General features: G+C 42.1%; 1 protein-coding gene across 3 annotated transcripts in view; it reads left to right on the forward strand.

Moving 5' to 3' along the window:
* Window positions 1–16,665, forward strand: part of farp2 (FERM, RhoGEF and pleckstrin domain protein 2) — a 47,949-nt gene continuing 31,284 nt past the window's right edge. The window contains exons 1-2 of one of the 3 annotated variants that reach the window (XM_078168607.1): window positions 1–268; window positions 2,701–2,935. In XM_078168607.1, the coding sequence (XP_078024733.1) occupies window positions 2,732–2,935 (204 nt within the window). In that variant the 5' untranslated portion in view covers window positions 1–268; window positions 2,701–2,731. The remainder of the gene's footprint in view (window positions 269–2,700; window positions 2,936–16,665) is intronic. The other 2 variants (XM_078168608.1, XM_033620899.2) reach the window with 2 other exon arrangements.

Genomic DNA, 16,665 nt, shown 5'->3' on the forward strand with positions numbered 1-16,665 from the left:
AAAAAAATCCACAACCTGTAATTACTGCAGGCGGACACGTTTATTCTGCATCCATCAAGCTATTTAAAGTAAATGAAGGTAAATCTTCCTCAGCCTACAATCCTCCTCACACACGGTTGAGCCAATGGCAGGACGCATGGGGCTGCTGCTTTAGACCAATGACAAAGTAGTCTGAGTACGCACTCCGCTGGAAGACGACGACCATGGACTGGAGTAGTAGTGTCCTTTTCGGTGGAACAAACTTTTAGTTTCGATCCGGGCAAACACGGTAAGTTTAAAGCTGCTTTATGAGCTTATTATTACTTTTACGCACTCGAGTTTGGCGACTTTTTCCGGAGACAAAACTCGGTGCAGAGAATCTGTGCGTTGCTGCTGCTCGGTGAACTCCACTGAGCTCCATTTCTGAAAGAGAGGAGCACCGCAAACATTTAGTTTAGAGCTCAGTGTGGTTTGTGAATGTCTCTCCGTTGTGTTCACTCGCTTGAAGCGGCGAAGTCCTGCTGACCCACTTTAGGCCCACACGCAGCGCGAGACGCCAATAAACGTGAAATCAGTCCGCCGTCTCTTCTTTTGGGACTTTTTAGGTCGTTTTTCAAGCAGAGTGTAACTTAAAGTGTTAACAAAGACAGCTCAGGGGGAGATTGGTCTCATGTGTGTCCTCTCTGTGTGTTAACATGTGTTATAAATGAATAAAACAAACCCTGATGTCAACCTGCATGACAATATGTGAAGACTTTAGGGACTGTTCGTTACTTATGAGAGGGAGGGGGTGGTGCAGAAACGGGAGGCTAGTGGCGCTGTGTGTTTTTTGTTTTAGGGTACGGGAGGGGCATACAACTTAAAATGGCTGTATTTTGTGTTTATTTAACTGCCAGTTTTTAAAGGGAACACAATTGGAAGGCTGTTTTCTTTAGAAATTGCCTGAATTACCGGGTAGGTATCAGCTACGTTACCTGTCCTCTAGCTACACAACAGAATCCAAATGTCCACACTTCACTGCATCTGCAGACTCACAGACTTTGGGGGCACATTCCTGGGAAGTCCAGGAGTGCTGTGTGCTTCAGTTAGATTTTAAATATAAAGCCTAAGATCACAAGTCCGCCTCAAGTGGACTTTCTGCAGACTTCCAGAGAGTCCACTTGGGCTGCACACATCAGCAATACGGACGTGACGTTGGTGTTTTTTCAACTGCCAAAAAAACCCTTCTGAATGTGTAAAGTAGTTATTGATAGTTAGTCCTATTAGATTGCTACCAGAATTGTGTCAACCAGAAATGATATTCAAAATATGTACAAGTACAGGCTGTAGAGGGAATGAAAATGCAATTGTTGTTGCGGCCTATCGAAATTGTCCGAAAAACAACAAAAGGTTTTTAATGTCAGTAATACTCAATTTATGGAGTTATAGTCCTGTTCTTATTTACAAGCATTTCTGTTTTTGAACACATGATGTATTGATACATTTTTGTTCAGTCTCAACAAAAGGCTGTACATGGGATTTATATCGTGTTATCTACAGGGACAGATGAGTTCAGCACTGTTCATCAACTTATACGACGTTTATATGAATACGCTTGCAGTCTCTGCTCTGGCAGACTTTATGTGATGACAGTAAATCAGTCCCTCCAGCATCTCACGGCCCAAAATCCTTGAATTTGTGGCCAATTTTGTAGCATTTTTATGATTTTTTTTTTTTTTTTGGGAAATTGCAAACTCAGTAGAAATAAAGAGATTTTTTTTAAACTACTGCCTCCAAAAAAGTCAGTTTTATTTAATTAGTTTCAAAACATGGACTCGAATAATGTTGCAAAAAAAATCCTGAGTTAATATTGTAGTCCTCAGATCAGACAATGTGACGGTAAAACAACATGTAAGCTACATCATCTGTACACATAGGGTCTTGGGCGGTTATTTTTGTCGGCAGGTGAGAGCGTTTCTCCATACTGCAGTGTCATTAGCACGATTTGATGAAGTTTCAAATGACGTCACATGACTTCCGGTCAGCCGGAAAATGCGGAATAATTGTGGGACTTCTGAAAAATTGCAAGCCCCCGCAAATATTGCGGACTTTCGTTGAATTTGCGTTAATTTTTACAATCGCGATTTTCTGGAGGGACTGGTAAATGCGTCACACTACGTACAACTGGAGTCTGCCAGGGCTCAGTCCACAAGTCCAGAGGGTGACATTTGGATGTAGTGTTAGTTCACAATCAGCCCCCTTTGCTCTTTGACCTGGAAGCGGAAGTTCCGACGAAAATGCTAAATCAGCGATCAGCCAGGTATGAAGTATCACGTCAAAAGAGAGGTGGTTAAGATTAGGTTGGAGAGAGTGGTAGTATGGGATCTACTTAAAAAATGTCTAAAAAATTTGGCCAAAATAAACCATTTGCATGAATTTACCAGCATGAACAACAAGAGTGAATAACCAAGGCTTTTTTCAACTCCAGGATTTCGTCTTTTAACTTTTAAACAACAAAGGGTACTAATCAGTGGTGGAGGGAGGGTCATGCATTTTCCCCAAGTCACTTAGGGAAGCATATTCATGGCTTTAGGGAGGGTCATACACAAAACAGAACTAACAAAGAAAATGAAGTCACACCTCAGCTACCCCCTCCACTGATTAATAAAGAACAGTCCCTTAACCTCTTCATCATGTTTTGCATTTTCCCCAGCCTTAATGCAGTCGTCTCTGTCTTTGCAGGAGTGAGGTGGGGGAGCTGCTCTGAGCAGTCATGGGGGAGATTGAGGGTTCATACCGGGTCCTGCAGACCCCTGGCATAAGGCTGGGAGCCCAGTTCAACCCCGGAATCAGCACCTTGGAGCCGGGCCAGAGCCTCAGTGGCAACATGGTCGGCGGGAGCAGAAGCCACGGTCGAGGAGGAGTACAGATCCGTGTGCAGGGGCTGGACGACTCCCAGGAGTTCTTTGATATTGACGTGAGTTTCTCCTCGCGGCCTCATTGTGTCTCCTACATCCTCTTTTATTTACACTGTGATAAGTCTGCAGTTTGATACGCAGCAGGCTGCTTCTTACCTCGGAGTCAGGGTGCGTGAGGCTTGGGCTGGTGACAGCTGCCACATGGCTTTGGTGCGGAAATCCCTTCCTCCTTAAGGCGTCTTATTCGGGTAACTTAGTGGAACTCACCAGGGCACTTTTTTAGTTTATTGGCTGTGATTTGTGATTAAAGCAAAAGCAGTAGTTTAGTGTGTTCTGTTCCTAAGCTGCAGCCAACAAGGAGGTAAACTGAGTTATTTACTAAGGGTGGGAATCACCAGAGGGCCCATGATATGATGTTATCATGATACTTAAGTCATGATACAATACTATTGCAATTTGAACATTTTGCTGAGTATTTTGGTGACATATTGTGATTTATTACCTTTTTGTGACTGCAAATTGTGTCCCCAAAGGAAAAATTTTTCAACATTGGTTTACCTAAAAGCTCCAGTGTGTAATATTTAGGGGGATATATTAGCCAAAATGGAATATAATATAAAGAAGTATGTTTTCTTTAGTGTAAAATCACCTGAAAATAAGAACTGTAGTGTTTTTGTGACCTTAGAATGAGGGAGCAGGTCCTCATCTACTGAGATCCCCATGTTGCACCACCATGTTTCTACAGTAGCCCAGAATGGACAAATCAAACACTGGCTACAGATGGGGACATTCGCGTTTTCGCGTCGACCACCATAGTAAGAAGCCCGACTGCAATGAGCAGCATCAGAGAAACACTGATATGTAACACGAAACAGCTTTATTCAGTGTTTTTACTGGTTTAATCAGCAGGTCTGTTTGTTTTGGAGAGGAAAAGACCTCTGTGGATAATTCAGCTCCCAGTAAAAACCTCCTGAATTTCTGGATGTTAAGTTATCCAAGCAAGAAGGTGAGCATGTGGTCAGGGAGCTGCCAGTCTCCCAACTTGCCAAATAGCATAGAAAAAACACACATTTTTACGTGAAACTGCTTTATTCAGCGTTTTTACCAATTTAAATTACCTGGTCTGTTTGTTTTGGAGAGGAAAACACCTCTGTGGATAATTCGGCTCCTGGTAAAAACCTCCTGAACATCTTGATGTTAAGTTGTCAAAGAAAAAAGGTGAGCACACATTAGCATGTGCTGGGCTTGCCACCTGTTTTCGATATGCCAAACAGCATCAGGAAAAACCGATTTGTAATTAGGGACTGCTTTATTCAGTGTTTTTTATCAGCTGGTGTGTTTGTTTTGGAGAGCAGGAGATCTCTGCGGATAATTCAGCTCCTGGTAAAAAACCTCCTGAGCAATGAATTCTAACCAGGAGAAATTTCAGCTGGTTGCAGTCTGCAAACTTCACTTCTAGGCACCACTTCATCCGACTAAATCTTACATACTTAACTTTGAACAAGATAAAGTTTTCACTGTGTTCGTCTCACGTCAGTCAAAATGATTCTAGCGGACTGAAAAAGCAATTAAATGAATAATTCTCGAAGACTACGAAAAAGTTAAATTTGTCTCAGTAATATTTACAATTTAAATAAATAAAAAAAACGATACTTGGCGTGTGTACATTGATACAATATTGCTTCAAAAATATCCCCATACTATGCTCGATTTTTTTATTATTTTTTTTCCCTCCTACCTCTATTATTAACCAGTCTTTTATGTTCAGTCGAAACAAACGCTTTGTTTTGAATTATTGTGCTGAGGATTAGGGCTGCACAGTAGATGGCAAACTGGTTGTCAAACGCTTCTCTTGACACTGGGAGGCTCTTTAAAATCACACACTGGAGCAGAATGATGCCACGGTCATTTGGTGCGGTGTAAAAATGCAAAGGAGGCATTAAGAAGGGACTTTGCAGCGGCCCAGTCACACTAACAACATTTTATAGCCTCTTGCTAGTCTAGAGCTGCAAGTATTAATAGATCAGTCAATCGAAAGAAAATTAATTGCAACTATTTTGATAATAAATTTATTGTTTCAGCCATTTTTCGAGCGTCAAACATCTGCTGGTTCCAGCTTCCTATATGCGAGAATTCTGCTTTTCTTTGTCATGTTTGACAGTAAATGAAGAGTCTTCAGGTTTTGGACAGTTGGTTGGACAAAAGGAGCAATTTAAAGACCTCACTTTGGGTTCGGAGAAATTGTGATGAGCGTTTTTCATATCTTCATAACATTTTATAGACTTAATGATGCATCGATGAATCTGAAAATAATCATCAGCTTAATCAGCGATTAACTGCAGCCTTATTTAAGTCCAGTATAACTCGGCTTTCTCTATTAATGTATACTAAGATGCGTATTTTCTTGCTCTGCTGTCATCACTGCAACCACGGTGACTAAAAAACATGTTTTAAAGCAACACAGTAGCACACAGTGCGAGGACAATTACGCTGTCAAAAGCTTAATACTGAACATGAATAAATCTGAAGCCAAAAATCATCACTGCTGTGTTCCCTTTGCATTGAAATTACTTTACAGAGAAGTTAATCCCTTTTAAAGATCAGCAGCTGTTTTGAGCAAACTTTTCGATCCTCGCTGTTAAAGTGCTTTTTCCGTGTTTACTCTCCGAGCTGCTGCTGGAGTCATTCAGAAGGCAAATAGGAAGCAATAAGGAAGCCGCTATATCAGAGCGAGTTTCCTGTCCATTCTGTGGGGGGAGAGAATATCAAAGTGGAGCCTCCTCAATGAATAAACACCCTAGTCAGACACTGATCAGTGGAGGAGTATGAATTTGCAGTGTCATATAACTAATGGTTTACTAATTCTGTGAGAAAAGGTCAGATGAATAACCGCACTGTCCTAAATCCTTGTGTAGCCGTAACAGTAACGGTTCTGGCACTGCTGAGACAGACATTTCATAATCTAATGCACCATATGTCGTCTCAGAGTCTTGAGCTAATAGAATGTGACAGACACAAGTTTAATTGTATAGAAGTGGGTCCCTGCGCTGCTCAGTCTGGAGGGAGAGAAGATGTCTGTTTAAAGAACATATTCAGACGCATATATTGAGAGACAACTGAACTCGGCCTGCAGAGTTCAAAGTGAGCTCTGGACGTGGTGTTGATAGGAGGTGGCAGACAGAAATACATGGCTGCAAAAGGGGAATGACGGCAATCCTGTTGTCAAGCAGACTGCAGTTTGCCAAGAACAAGATGGCCTCTGAGAGGCTCTGTTGTTCCCCCACTGCCCAGCACTGCTGTTCATTCATACTGAAGAGTCATGGGCTGGTGGGAGAATAGTATTTATGTCTTTGCACAGCGTGGCTGCAGAGCTGTACATCCTCGACGTGACTTGTGTTCGATTCTTACTTAAGAAGAGCTGCCAGTGTGCTATATCATCATTAGATATATGTGTGTGTGTGTGACCACAGTCCTTCTAAAGAAAAATGAATGAAGCAGCAAAACTTTTCCTACATTATAATTGTAGTTTTTCCTCATGCATACTGAGTGCAAAAATAGATACAAAATTGCAGTGTTGAATGTTTGAAATGACTGTGGCCTTCAGGCAACTGGCTCCCTCCATTGTGGTATTTCGATTGCTCAGCTGCTCAAATATCCTCCTGAGTAAAGTCTTTTATCATCTGCAGTTACCTGCCACTCTCACTCTGTGCTGTGAACAAATACACTCCCGTCAGACGTGTGTTGAAATCCTGCTCTCTTAAAGCACTTCACCTGCAAAATGACCATTTGTATATCAGTTACTCACCACGTGTTGCATTGCGTTTGTGAATTTGTTTTTCTTGCGTGCTCGAGCTATAAGGCCTGGCAAACAAAGGTTTTACAGAGGCACACTCTGTTCTGAGGAATCATCAGCAATATGGCTGCACAAGCAGCAAAACAAACCCACAAATGTATTTTCTTCGTTAATAAAGAAGCAGAAATTACAACCATTTGTGTATGGGTTACTCACCCTGTGTCAGATTGAGTTCATGAAGAAAACTTAGGACGCACTCACACTGGTGCTATTTGTTCTGCTTTAAATGAACCCTGGTCCGCTACCATGGATAGTTCGGTGTGAAAGTGAACTGAACCAAATGAAGGTGTGAAATTTTTCAGCATTCTCCGCCCAATCGAACAGAGTCTGGTGTGAATGTGCCCTTAGGGAACTGAAGTCATTGGGGACCAGGGGCCAGTTGCACAAAACACCTTAGTTAAGATTTTTTTTTATTATTATTTTAAGTCCTTCTTCGGTTGCACAAAACACTCTTAAGTCTTCTCCTTAAGATTTCCCTAAAATGTTCACACAGTATTTATGGTTTTCTCCCTGTCTCTGTGTCATACTTAAGGAATCCCCAGACCCCCTAGCAACCAAAATGAGGTAAAAAAAAAAACTTAAGGTACCTCTGACTCCATCTTAACTGCAACATGACTCAGTTTATGGTGATAAATGGAAAAACACATCTTGAGTCTCACGTGTTCTACGACCAGGAGAACCCAACAGATTTGCTTCTGGTTTTACACTTTGGATTTTGACTGAATTAATTTCCGCTGCATTTCCTTCCTACAGTTGTTTTTGGTTTTCTGGTATTTGGGGATCAACTTTACTCCAGAAGTATAATATATTTTTTCACGATCTAATTATAAGCCAACTTTGTGAGATGATATCAGGTGTCACAAGCGTGAGTTCAAGTAAACAAATGATCTCCATGGAAATTTTTACCACTGTAAAATCTCTTTCAATGCAGTAAATGAGTAGACCTTTTAAGGAATTCTGTGCAACAGTGTTAAGTCCCACAGCTAAGGAGAAATTAAGCCTAAAGTGTCATATTTTAGGAGAAAACTTGAGGCGAATATGTGTGCTCAAGGCGTGCCATTCGTAGAATAAAGCGTTTTATATTAGCCCCTCTTACTCAGCCTGTTCAGAGCGGGACTATTGTGCCGTTATGCTGCCTCAATGTTTTTTATATAAGGTATGATCTTGGAATGAGGAGTTGTCTCGCTTTTAAGCTGCCATGAGAAAAGTAACAGTGCTGAAACGGTGTCTGTATATGCAGGACAGGATCATGGGCAGCAGATTTCCTGCTCCGATCCAAAGTGTTTGAAATATGCCACCTAGTTGGACCTGCTAAGCAATGACATGCAGCTAAAGTCTGTCTGTCTCCGTTTAAACGGTGCTTGAACATGGTTCCGAATTAGACGGCCCTGAGTTTGAATGAGAGACTGAATAAGTAACAGATATTAAAAAGAAAAAAAAAAAACATCTTCACTGGCCTCCATGCTGCTTTTTACTGTATACTAACCTGTTTGTGACGTGAATGTGACGCACCCATAGAAAGGTGCACTTATCTGCTGCAGAGCTCTGGCCTACTGGCGATAGGAGAGGAGTCTATTCCCTATTTTCGTGGGTTTCCCTGGATTTATGTGTGGTAATTTTGGCAGGAAAATTATGTTACACACGAGTAGGACACACTTGGTCCCGGCTTTGTCATGCTGAATAGTTTTGCCACCTGTAACGCCTGACAGATTTCATCTCCTGATACTGCAGAACCATACGAACACGTGGTGTGATTTAATCTGTGTATTTATGGTCTTATAATGTCTTTTTAGTGTGGAACTACAACAGACAAATCAGATCAGAGTTTGTGTGCTTTGATCCGTGGCGTTCATCCGCTGCAGGTACCCAGCATGTTCATCATCATCATCAGCAGACATTTGCTTGCATGGCTCTTGTCCTCAGGCCCCTCCCACAGCCAGCGCAGGAGAAAGCTTAGCCTTGTGGTTTCTGGACAGGGAGGCCAGGCCGGCAGGGCAGGGAAACACAGGCTTCTTTTATCCAGCACGGCCAGCCCCTCCGCTGGCCTTAACTTCCAGCTCCAAACTCGCAAAGAAGAAAAAAAAAAAAAAGAAAGAAAGAAAAAGGCCGAGGGTGGGATGTGGAACCTAGCTGTGTGAAAATGCAGTACAGTCGGGGCATCGGTGGGAGGGAACCCGGGCAGGCTTTTGCTTTAGTGTTAGCAAACAAGCACATAAATAGCAAGGTTGACAAGCAAGTGGGTTAGGAGGGGGTGGTGGTGGTGGTGGAGGGGTGCTCTGGTGTTAAAAGAGCAGTTCAGAGGGAGCAGTCATGGCCGGTACAAAGTTTGAGCTGGGCGGTGGGGGAGGGGACACACAGAGTAGCTGAAAGTTTGGAATTTGAACCAGTGGCCTGAAGCAGAATCTGTGATTTTGTCTGTTGTGAATGATGAAACTCTTGAGACTTGTTGGTAATGTGTCAGTGCTGTTTTAATCTGATAACTGTTGGTGAGAAAAGGAAAATACTGGATATTCAGGGTGTTTTAAATAGAGCTTGAGTATCATGCAATAGTTTGAGATAAAGTAATACTGTAATGTGTAAAGGAGGGAGCAGGGCGTCTGTTACATGTGCACGCTCATAAAAGGAGGACTCTGGCTCTTCATTACAACCACTACAGCTGAGCACTCAGCTCTCAGCTATACAAAGCATTCACACTGTCCCACTGTGGACTGAAGTAGCCAAACAATCTAATGGCTGTGCAGAGAGCGACTTGTTTCATCTGCTCTGCACATTTCTCAGTCCCTCGCAGGCTTTCTTTGGGATTGTTGTGGCCTAAAATGTCTGATTTCCCAGCAGCTTTGTGTGTTGCAATATTTATTTCAATGGAATTAGTTGATGAAGTAAAAATGGCAAAAGTATTTGGCAATATTTTTTTGTCTGTGTGATTCATTTAGAATTAAAGGCAGCTTGTTTCAGTGCAACGTATCCTCATGCAACAGTTCGTATGATATCCTGTGAATTAGTGCTCCATGGATGACGTTACGTCCTTAACGTTAAGTTACTGTGGTCAGGTTAAGGAACAAAAACATGATGACGCTGTGCCTTTTTAAAATGACTCAAAGTTCACACAGTTCCAAACACCTCTCCTGGGGAAAGTCCTGTGTTTATTGACCCATCCACCACCTCAACCTTCCTTCTCATTGACCACTCCAGACCGCTTCCTTATTTACTTCTGTCAGCAGATTGATTATGTGATCCTTCATACATGTGTGGGTTATGCTGAAATACCGGCCCATCATTACGTGGGATATTTGCGAATTTTGGTGCATTACTTTTTGTAGGAAAATGTACAAACAGTGAATGAGAAGAGTCTCTCCAGTGAGAATAAAACCACATTTTTCTGAGTTTCTGATTTACACTACACCAACATGACCACCAGTGTTTGGAGCGTCACTTATGAAATAGAGATTACTAATTACCCTGCTAAAAAACATACTTTTTGTATAACTATTTTAATTCATCAAAGTAATGTAACTTCTTACATTTTATTCAGTTTTTATTACATTTCTAACAAACAAACTACGGGCAATTTAGAGTCACCAATTAACCTGCATGTCTTTGGACTGTGGGAGGAAGCTGGAGTACCTGGAGGAAACCCACGCTGACACGGGGAGAACATGCAAACTCCACACAGAAGGGCTCCCCTACCCTGGGTTCGAACCAGGACCCCTCTTGCTGTGAGGCAACAGTGCTAACCACTACACCGCCTATTACACAGTAACATGTAACTAGTCATTCCCCAACACTGTTAAATTCTAATCTGCATATTTAATCTAACTCACATTGATTCTTTCATCACGTGCAAAATACTTGATTCAACCACCTCTGTCATGGTGATTTGTCTTGTTTGTTGTTTATTTGTTCCAGCCATTCTCCGCCTGTGTTTTGCGGACAGTAATGCAACAGTATGAGATATTCACGGTACTTTTATCGTCTCAGAAAATATCACGGATTCACTGTATGCCGGTATTACACAATTATTATTACTATCAGTGACCCTTAAAAGAGTGAAAACAGAAGGGTTTGTTTTGTTTAAACAGACAGTTGTTTCATAACTGAAACTTGAAACTTTTTTATTTGTTATAGAAGTGTGTAGAAAAAGTCTGACATGCAGTCAATGAGGACAGGAGATGCGCTCAGACAGAAGAGATTCCAGTGTACCTACAGTACACTTTACCTTCAAAACCGGTCAATATTTTTGGTGTATCGATATCGTGAAATAAGATGAGATGTCATTGTAGATTTTGGGTATGGTGATATGTTAAGTGCTGTTTTTTCCTGCTTTTAAAGGCTGCATTACTGCAAAGTGATGTGATTTTCTGAACTTTCCCGACTCTTCTAGCTGTATTCTGATCTTCCTTCACTCACTTTATCACTATATTTCACTTTAATTTTATTTTATTTAACTAAGAAGTTCCATTGAGACTCAAATTGGGACTAAAATTAGAACATTACATTAAAAAGCAACCACCTGTAGGAGTGTAGCTGGTAACTACTAGAAGTGAAAATGCTGAAATCATTAAGCAGCTATGAGTGAGCTTTTGAGACGACCATTAACTTAATTTTCTGAGCATTTAAAATCCATGTTAAACCCAGCAGAGCACTTTGTAATGAGATCTGTATTTGTGAAAGCAGCAATATTCTACATGACAATATCAACGTTGTGGTATTTGGTAAAAACATTGTGATATTTGATTTTCTCCTCATCACGCAGCCCTAATGTGGAGTCTGAGATTAGTTTGTAAAGTATCTGGGTTACACAGGTGACCTGAGCAGAAGGCACAGTAACACACCTGATCCTTATCTTTCCCACTGCGTCATGTTTATCTGCCAACAAATGCCCTGCCCGGCTGTCCACAGGTGTGTCCTGAAACCAGGTAGTGAAGAGAAATCTGGTGCTTTAAAGCTGCCGTCAGGTTAAGAGATGCATCAAAGAAGCTGCTGATCTTTTGAAACGTCTCCTCACAGACTTGTGAAAGTGGCCGCTGGTGTGCAGAGCTTTCAAATGCGTGTCAGCAGGAAATCTCCCGGTGGCAAGGCCTTAACAATGTACGTCCCACTGTGCCAGATACAAGCCCCAACACACCCCTGCCGTCAGGAGGAGCTTCCACTGCAGCTCATTCACCGCTGGCCGGGCAGTTAGACTGCTGCTTGGTGAACCATGCTGAACCTGTCATGCGAGGTACACCCAAGCCCTTGATCTGAGTCAGGCTGGCTGATATTTGGGTTACCTGCTTTTTCTTCTCTGCTCTCTGTGCATGTGAAGCGCAGTCTCTCATAGCAGGCTGCTTTTTAAAACCTGTACTTCACACACACACACACACACACAGTGCCCTTTCCCCTCACACACACAGGGGAAGATTTGTCTCCCAGCAAAACATCTGTTAGTGATAATCCCCGCTGCTTTCTGAGCTTGATTGGGTGACCCACTGACCTGCCTTAATGTTAGAGCTCGGAGATGAGACTGTGGTTCGTACCACAAGTGTGGTGTGAACAAACTGCATGTGATCTCACTGTCACATCACAGATGTGCTCGAACTGAAAAGGCCAGATGGATCTTTAGGAAGCAGCCGACTGGTTTGTGTTTGCACGGCAGAATGGATTTAAATTATGTGAGGCAGTAATTGTACAGTATTTGTTGGGATCATTTTCAGAAAATGTTTTACACTCTTTAGAAACTATCGTTGGTTATGCTGGAACTCACTTCTCTCTCATGCAGTTTAGGGTGTTTGATGTTTCACACTAGTGATATCGTGAGACTCGCTCTTTACAATCTGCTATTGAGGAAAGTCAAAACTGGTGATTTCACAGTATCTTTAAAGATAGATTTTCTGGTGGGCGTTCCCAGAGTGATGAGAGTTTCCCGAAGAAAATAGGCTACAGACTTGAGTCACAATGTTAACAATAATTTGCAGGTAGACTTTTAGACTTCTGTCTGCGAAGAGCAAACACACTCAAAGACAACTCTGGACTCTGGACTTATTTCAAAATGTATACGTCTCATTCATCTGGTAAGCATGTTTGATGCTTCAAATATCTCATTAATGACAACACTTTTAACTGACAATAGATCGAAGACATGATTTACCTTTTGGGCCACAGACAAAAAAAACTACATCTTGAATTTACAGTAGATTTGGTTTATCAAAGACGCCCGCGAAGAGCCACAGTACATAAAATAAGCACAGCGGAAATGTCAGATAAGTCAGACCGATGCAATATTTCAACTTGTTGTCATATTGACGTCTTACTGTTACCCACGGCAACAAGCATGTCTGAAAGCGAAACTATTACTGACTCTGCAGTGGTTCCAGAACGAGGAGCAGCTTCAGAAGTGTGGAACAAACTGTGGTGTCCTGAATCTTTTACTTCTCAGACTCTTCTAGCGAGTTACTGCTCAGAAGGAACTCATTCAGCGGCTCCTTTGGCAGCGGCACAGCGCCTCTCCCTCTCCCTCTCCTCTCTCGCCGTGTCGTCAAGTGATTTTGTCATAAACCTTTGGTAATGTAAAATAGTTGTGGTATCATAACAGCCTGTCACAGTCAACAGCGTGATGATTAGAGGAGAAATGGCAGAGCATAAAGGCCCAGGTGGACATTTTTTGTATATGGGAGCTGTTTAAATGTGTAATTTGTGGTCAGGAGCTGACTCGCTCCACAAATCGTGTTAATTTGATGTTTATTTTATGTTTCATGTCTCTGTCATGTTGTTGCTCTAAATTCAGCTTTGGTTCATTGCTTGTGTCACACAGCGTTCTTTCTCCCTCCTTTCACTTTTTGCTCTTGAACGCAGAGATGCCATTAAAGGGTGGTATAATAAGTGTGTGCCCACAGTGTACACAGTGACTGATTGTACACACAGATAAGCCAATGCGGTCAGCAGTTAGGGGAAGTTATTCGAAGGGAAATGATCCACACAGGTTTGCTTTGTGATGAAAAGAGACTGTTGCAGATATAAAATTACCTGGGTTCAGTGTATAGTTGTCTGCAGCCACCACACTGTCTGCATACTCCGTGTGTATTCATGCAGGAGGATCTGAGGGGGGTGTACAGTAGTGCAGCTTGTCCTTTTTGCCAGCTGTCTGGCAGCAGTCTGTGTGAACCCGTCATCCCTCGCTCTCAGACTGTGGAAGATAAAGCTGAATGTACCAGAGGAAGATTTTACTCTGTCTCTGGAGACATGAGTGCAGTTTTACATTCCTGCAGAGGGTTAATGAGTAACACAAAGGCGGGGCTTCTGAGAGTTAACACAGTGATTTGCTCAAGACACTGAGGAAACAATCTGTTTGCTTCAGTCTGCCTTCACACATCTAACTTCTGTTTTTTTTCTTCTTGTCAAACCAAATCAAACCTGTTTTACAGCTTTTAAAAATATTACAGATGGAGAAGAGGTGGATATATTTTAGACCTCATATCTGAGCAGTGATTGGGCTCATTATACCTGTTTAACATTGCAGTCTGTGCTATGAAATCTGCACTTTAAACTCGTGTTAGCCTGAATTCAACTTGACTTCAGTGTAAAATAACAAATGAAAGAGGTAAACATTAAAGAGAAAACAGAGATTCTTGGATTAAAATGTCTTAATCCACAGGGAAGATTTGGTCTTGCTCTAATAACATTGTTTACAAAGCGTTCCAGACATAAATTCTGTCTGCTCAGAACTCAGTATATGATTTAAGGCAGATATAGACTTGTGTGTCCTCTGTAAGTTACATGTATGGGGAGGTGCACGTCAGGCTAACGTGTAGGTTATGGCATAGCCTCTGCGTCCATTATATTACAAGTAATTTAGATTAAGTAAATTAAGTTTTAAAATTATTTTTAGGGCTGTCAAGTGAATAAAAAATGCATCTGATTAATTGTGTTCTCTGTGATTAACTAATCAAAATTAATTGCATACACATGAAGGTATTTTGAAAGATTCAAGTCGAATGAATTTTGACAGATGTGTCGTGTAAAGCTGCTGGATTTTGGACACAGTTGTCCCCCTGTCCTCTACCACCCAAAGTGGTCTGCAGTCCATTTTGCAAGAGAGTTAGGCCCAATCCCAATACCCCCGACAATTTTGTCCGACAATTTTGCCAGAAGCCAGATAGTGCGAGCTAGCTAGCTAGCTAACAAGCAACCTGACGACAGTAACGTTAGCTATGTATGAACTTTTTTCCCAGTCTCTTGCTTGATGGTAGCCATGGCGACGTCTACCCCTCGCTGGCAAGTCATCATCTGAATTCCCTTGCTCCGAAGGGCTAGTTTCATACCCACTACCCCTCGTTATGCCCCCTACCCCTACACGCAAAAAGGAACACCTCTTGGGACACCTCTACCCCTCACGGGAACGCGCAAATGTAGGGGTAGGGCCAAGGGGGGGTATTGGGAATGGCCCTTAGTCAGTCAGTCACAGGTAGAGTGGCTCAGTTTGAACGCCTGGTCGAGTGTGGCTTGACGAGGCTGGCTGCTAGCGCTAGTATCAGAGGCTGTGCCAGCTCGCACTTCTGGGTTCGCTGCTAAATGCTTTGTGTTGAGGTGATATTTCAGGCTTGAAGTTTTTCCGATGGTATGAAAATTCCTTGCCGCAGAGAACAGTGCTCCTATCAACCGTTCCATCTGGACGTTTTTTAAATGTAAATGCACCCTGTGGTCCCTCCGCCTCACTCTCCGCCACGATGAGACTGTTTGCTGGGAGGAGAGTGGCTGAGGCTTAGGAGATCCACTCAGTAGTGGCTGTAGCAGCTCAAACTCAGCCGGGGCAAACCCCAGGGCCTGCTTCACAGCGGGTTGGGTCTAACATGTGTAACATCAGCAACAAAAAGTTCGCTTATCCAGCGGTGAGTTTACACCGGGCTCCCTACAGGAACTGAAGGTGCTTGCTTCACTGAAGCTTCCACCATTTTCTGCTCTCTCACCACGTTACTCGTAGATTAACTAAATAAAAGCTGCAACTTTGTTCCAATTCTGCATGTGAAATATTGTTTAAAGCATTGATAATGTTTTTTGTTTTTTTTTAAAGAGAAAACATCACACTTAAAGTAATTTCCCCCCTTATGCTAATATTACTACTCTGACTCTTTGTTGAGTTCACTGAGCTCCTCTGAACCAGTCAAACTGAGACAGAATACCTCAAAATGTTCCTTACATTTGGCCGTTGATAGATTTTGAATACTTCCTGATGCCATGTGGATCGTATGTTTGGCCTGCACTCAAACACAACCCAGACAAAGTATTTTAACACACCAGTTTCTGCTGTCTGGTTGAGATCAGCTGTAATCGGACACTGTAAATCCTCGGAGAGAAGGTCATTTTACTACAGATTCCTACATTTATGGATGTTTTGTCAGTAGGATTCACCTGCAATTTATAGATTTCGTGAATGCAGAACATGTGATTGTATCAAAGTAATGAAAAGACTCACTACAGTAAATCTGCTGCTGCTCTTTGAGTTGTAGTATTTGACTTCAGCCGATGCAAAGCAGTTCTTTTTATAAGGCTTTTAAAAATACTATTTTACATTACAACCAGATGTTTCAGGCTATAATTTTCTCAAAAAGTCACAGGCTAGGATTCCAAACCTCAAGTGCAGTGTGTTCTTAGTACATAGTAATTAGTCCTTCGTTTAGTGAAAACAAACCCCGCAGCGTTGAGAAGGTAAACTGCGGCAGATTTCCTGCTTGTGATTCTGCTGCACTCTGTTCAGGGCCGGATGACTTTAAATGTACAGTAGGACACATTTTTGCAGTTTACTCACTCGTCCAAGTCAAGGAAACTATTTGAATTGACAGATGGAACATAGGCGGCCATAAAACACACATGAAGTGGATCATTTATGGATGCCAAATATTTTCTGCACCACACAGACAGACGGCGTTTATTCTGTGCTTGGCTTTCCTCACCTCAGCCTGT

This window comes from Epinephelus lanceolatus, chromosome 6 (assembly GCF_041903045.1).
Source record: "Epinephelus lanceolatus isolate andai-2023 chromosome 6, ASM4190304v1, whole genome shotgun sequence".
Lineage (NCBI taxonomy): Eukaryota > Metazoa > Chordata > Actinopteri > Perciformes > Serranidae > Epinephelus > Epinephelus lanceolatus.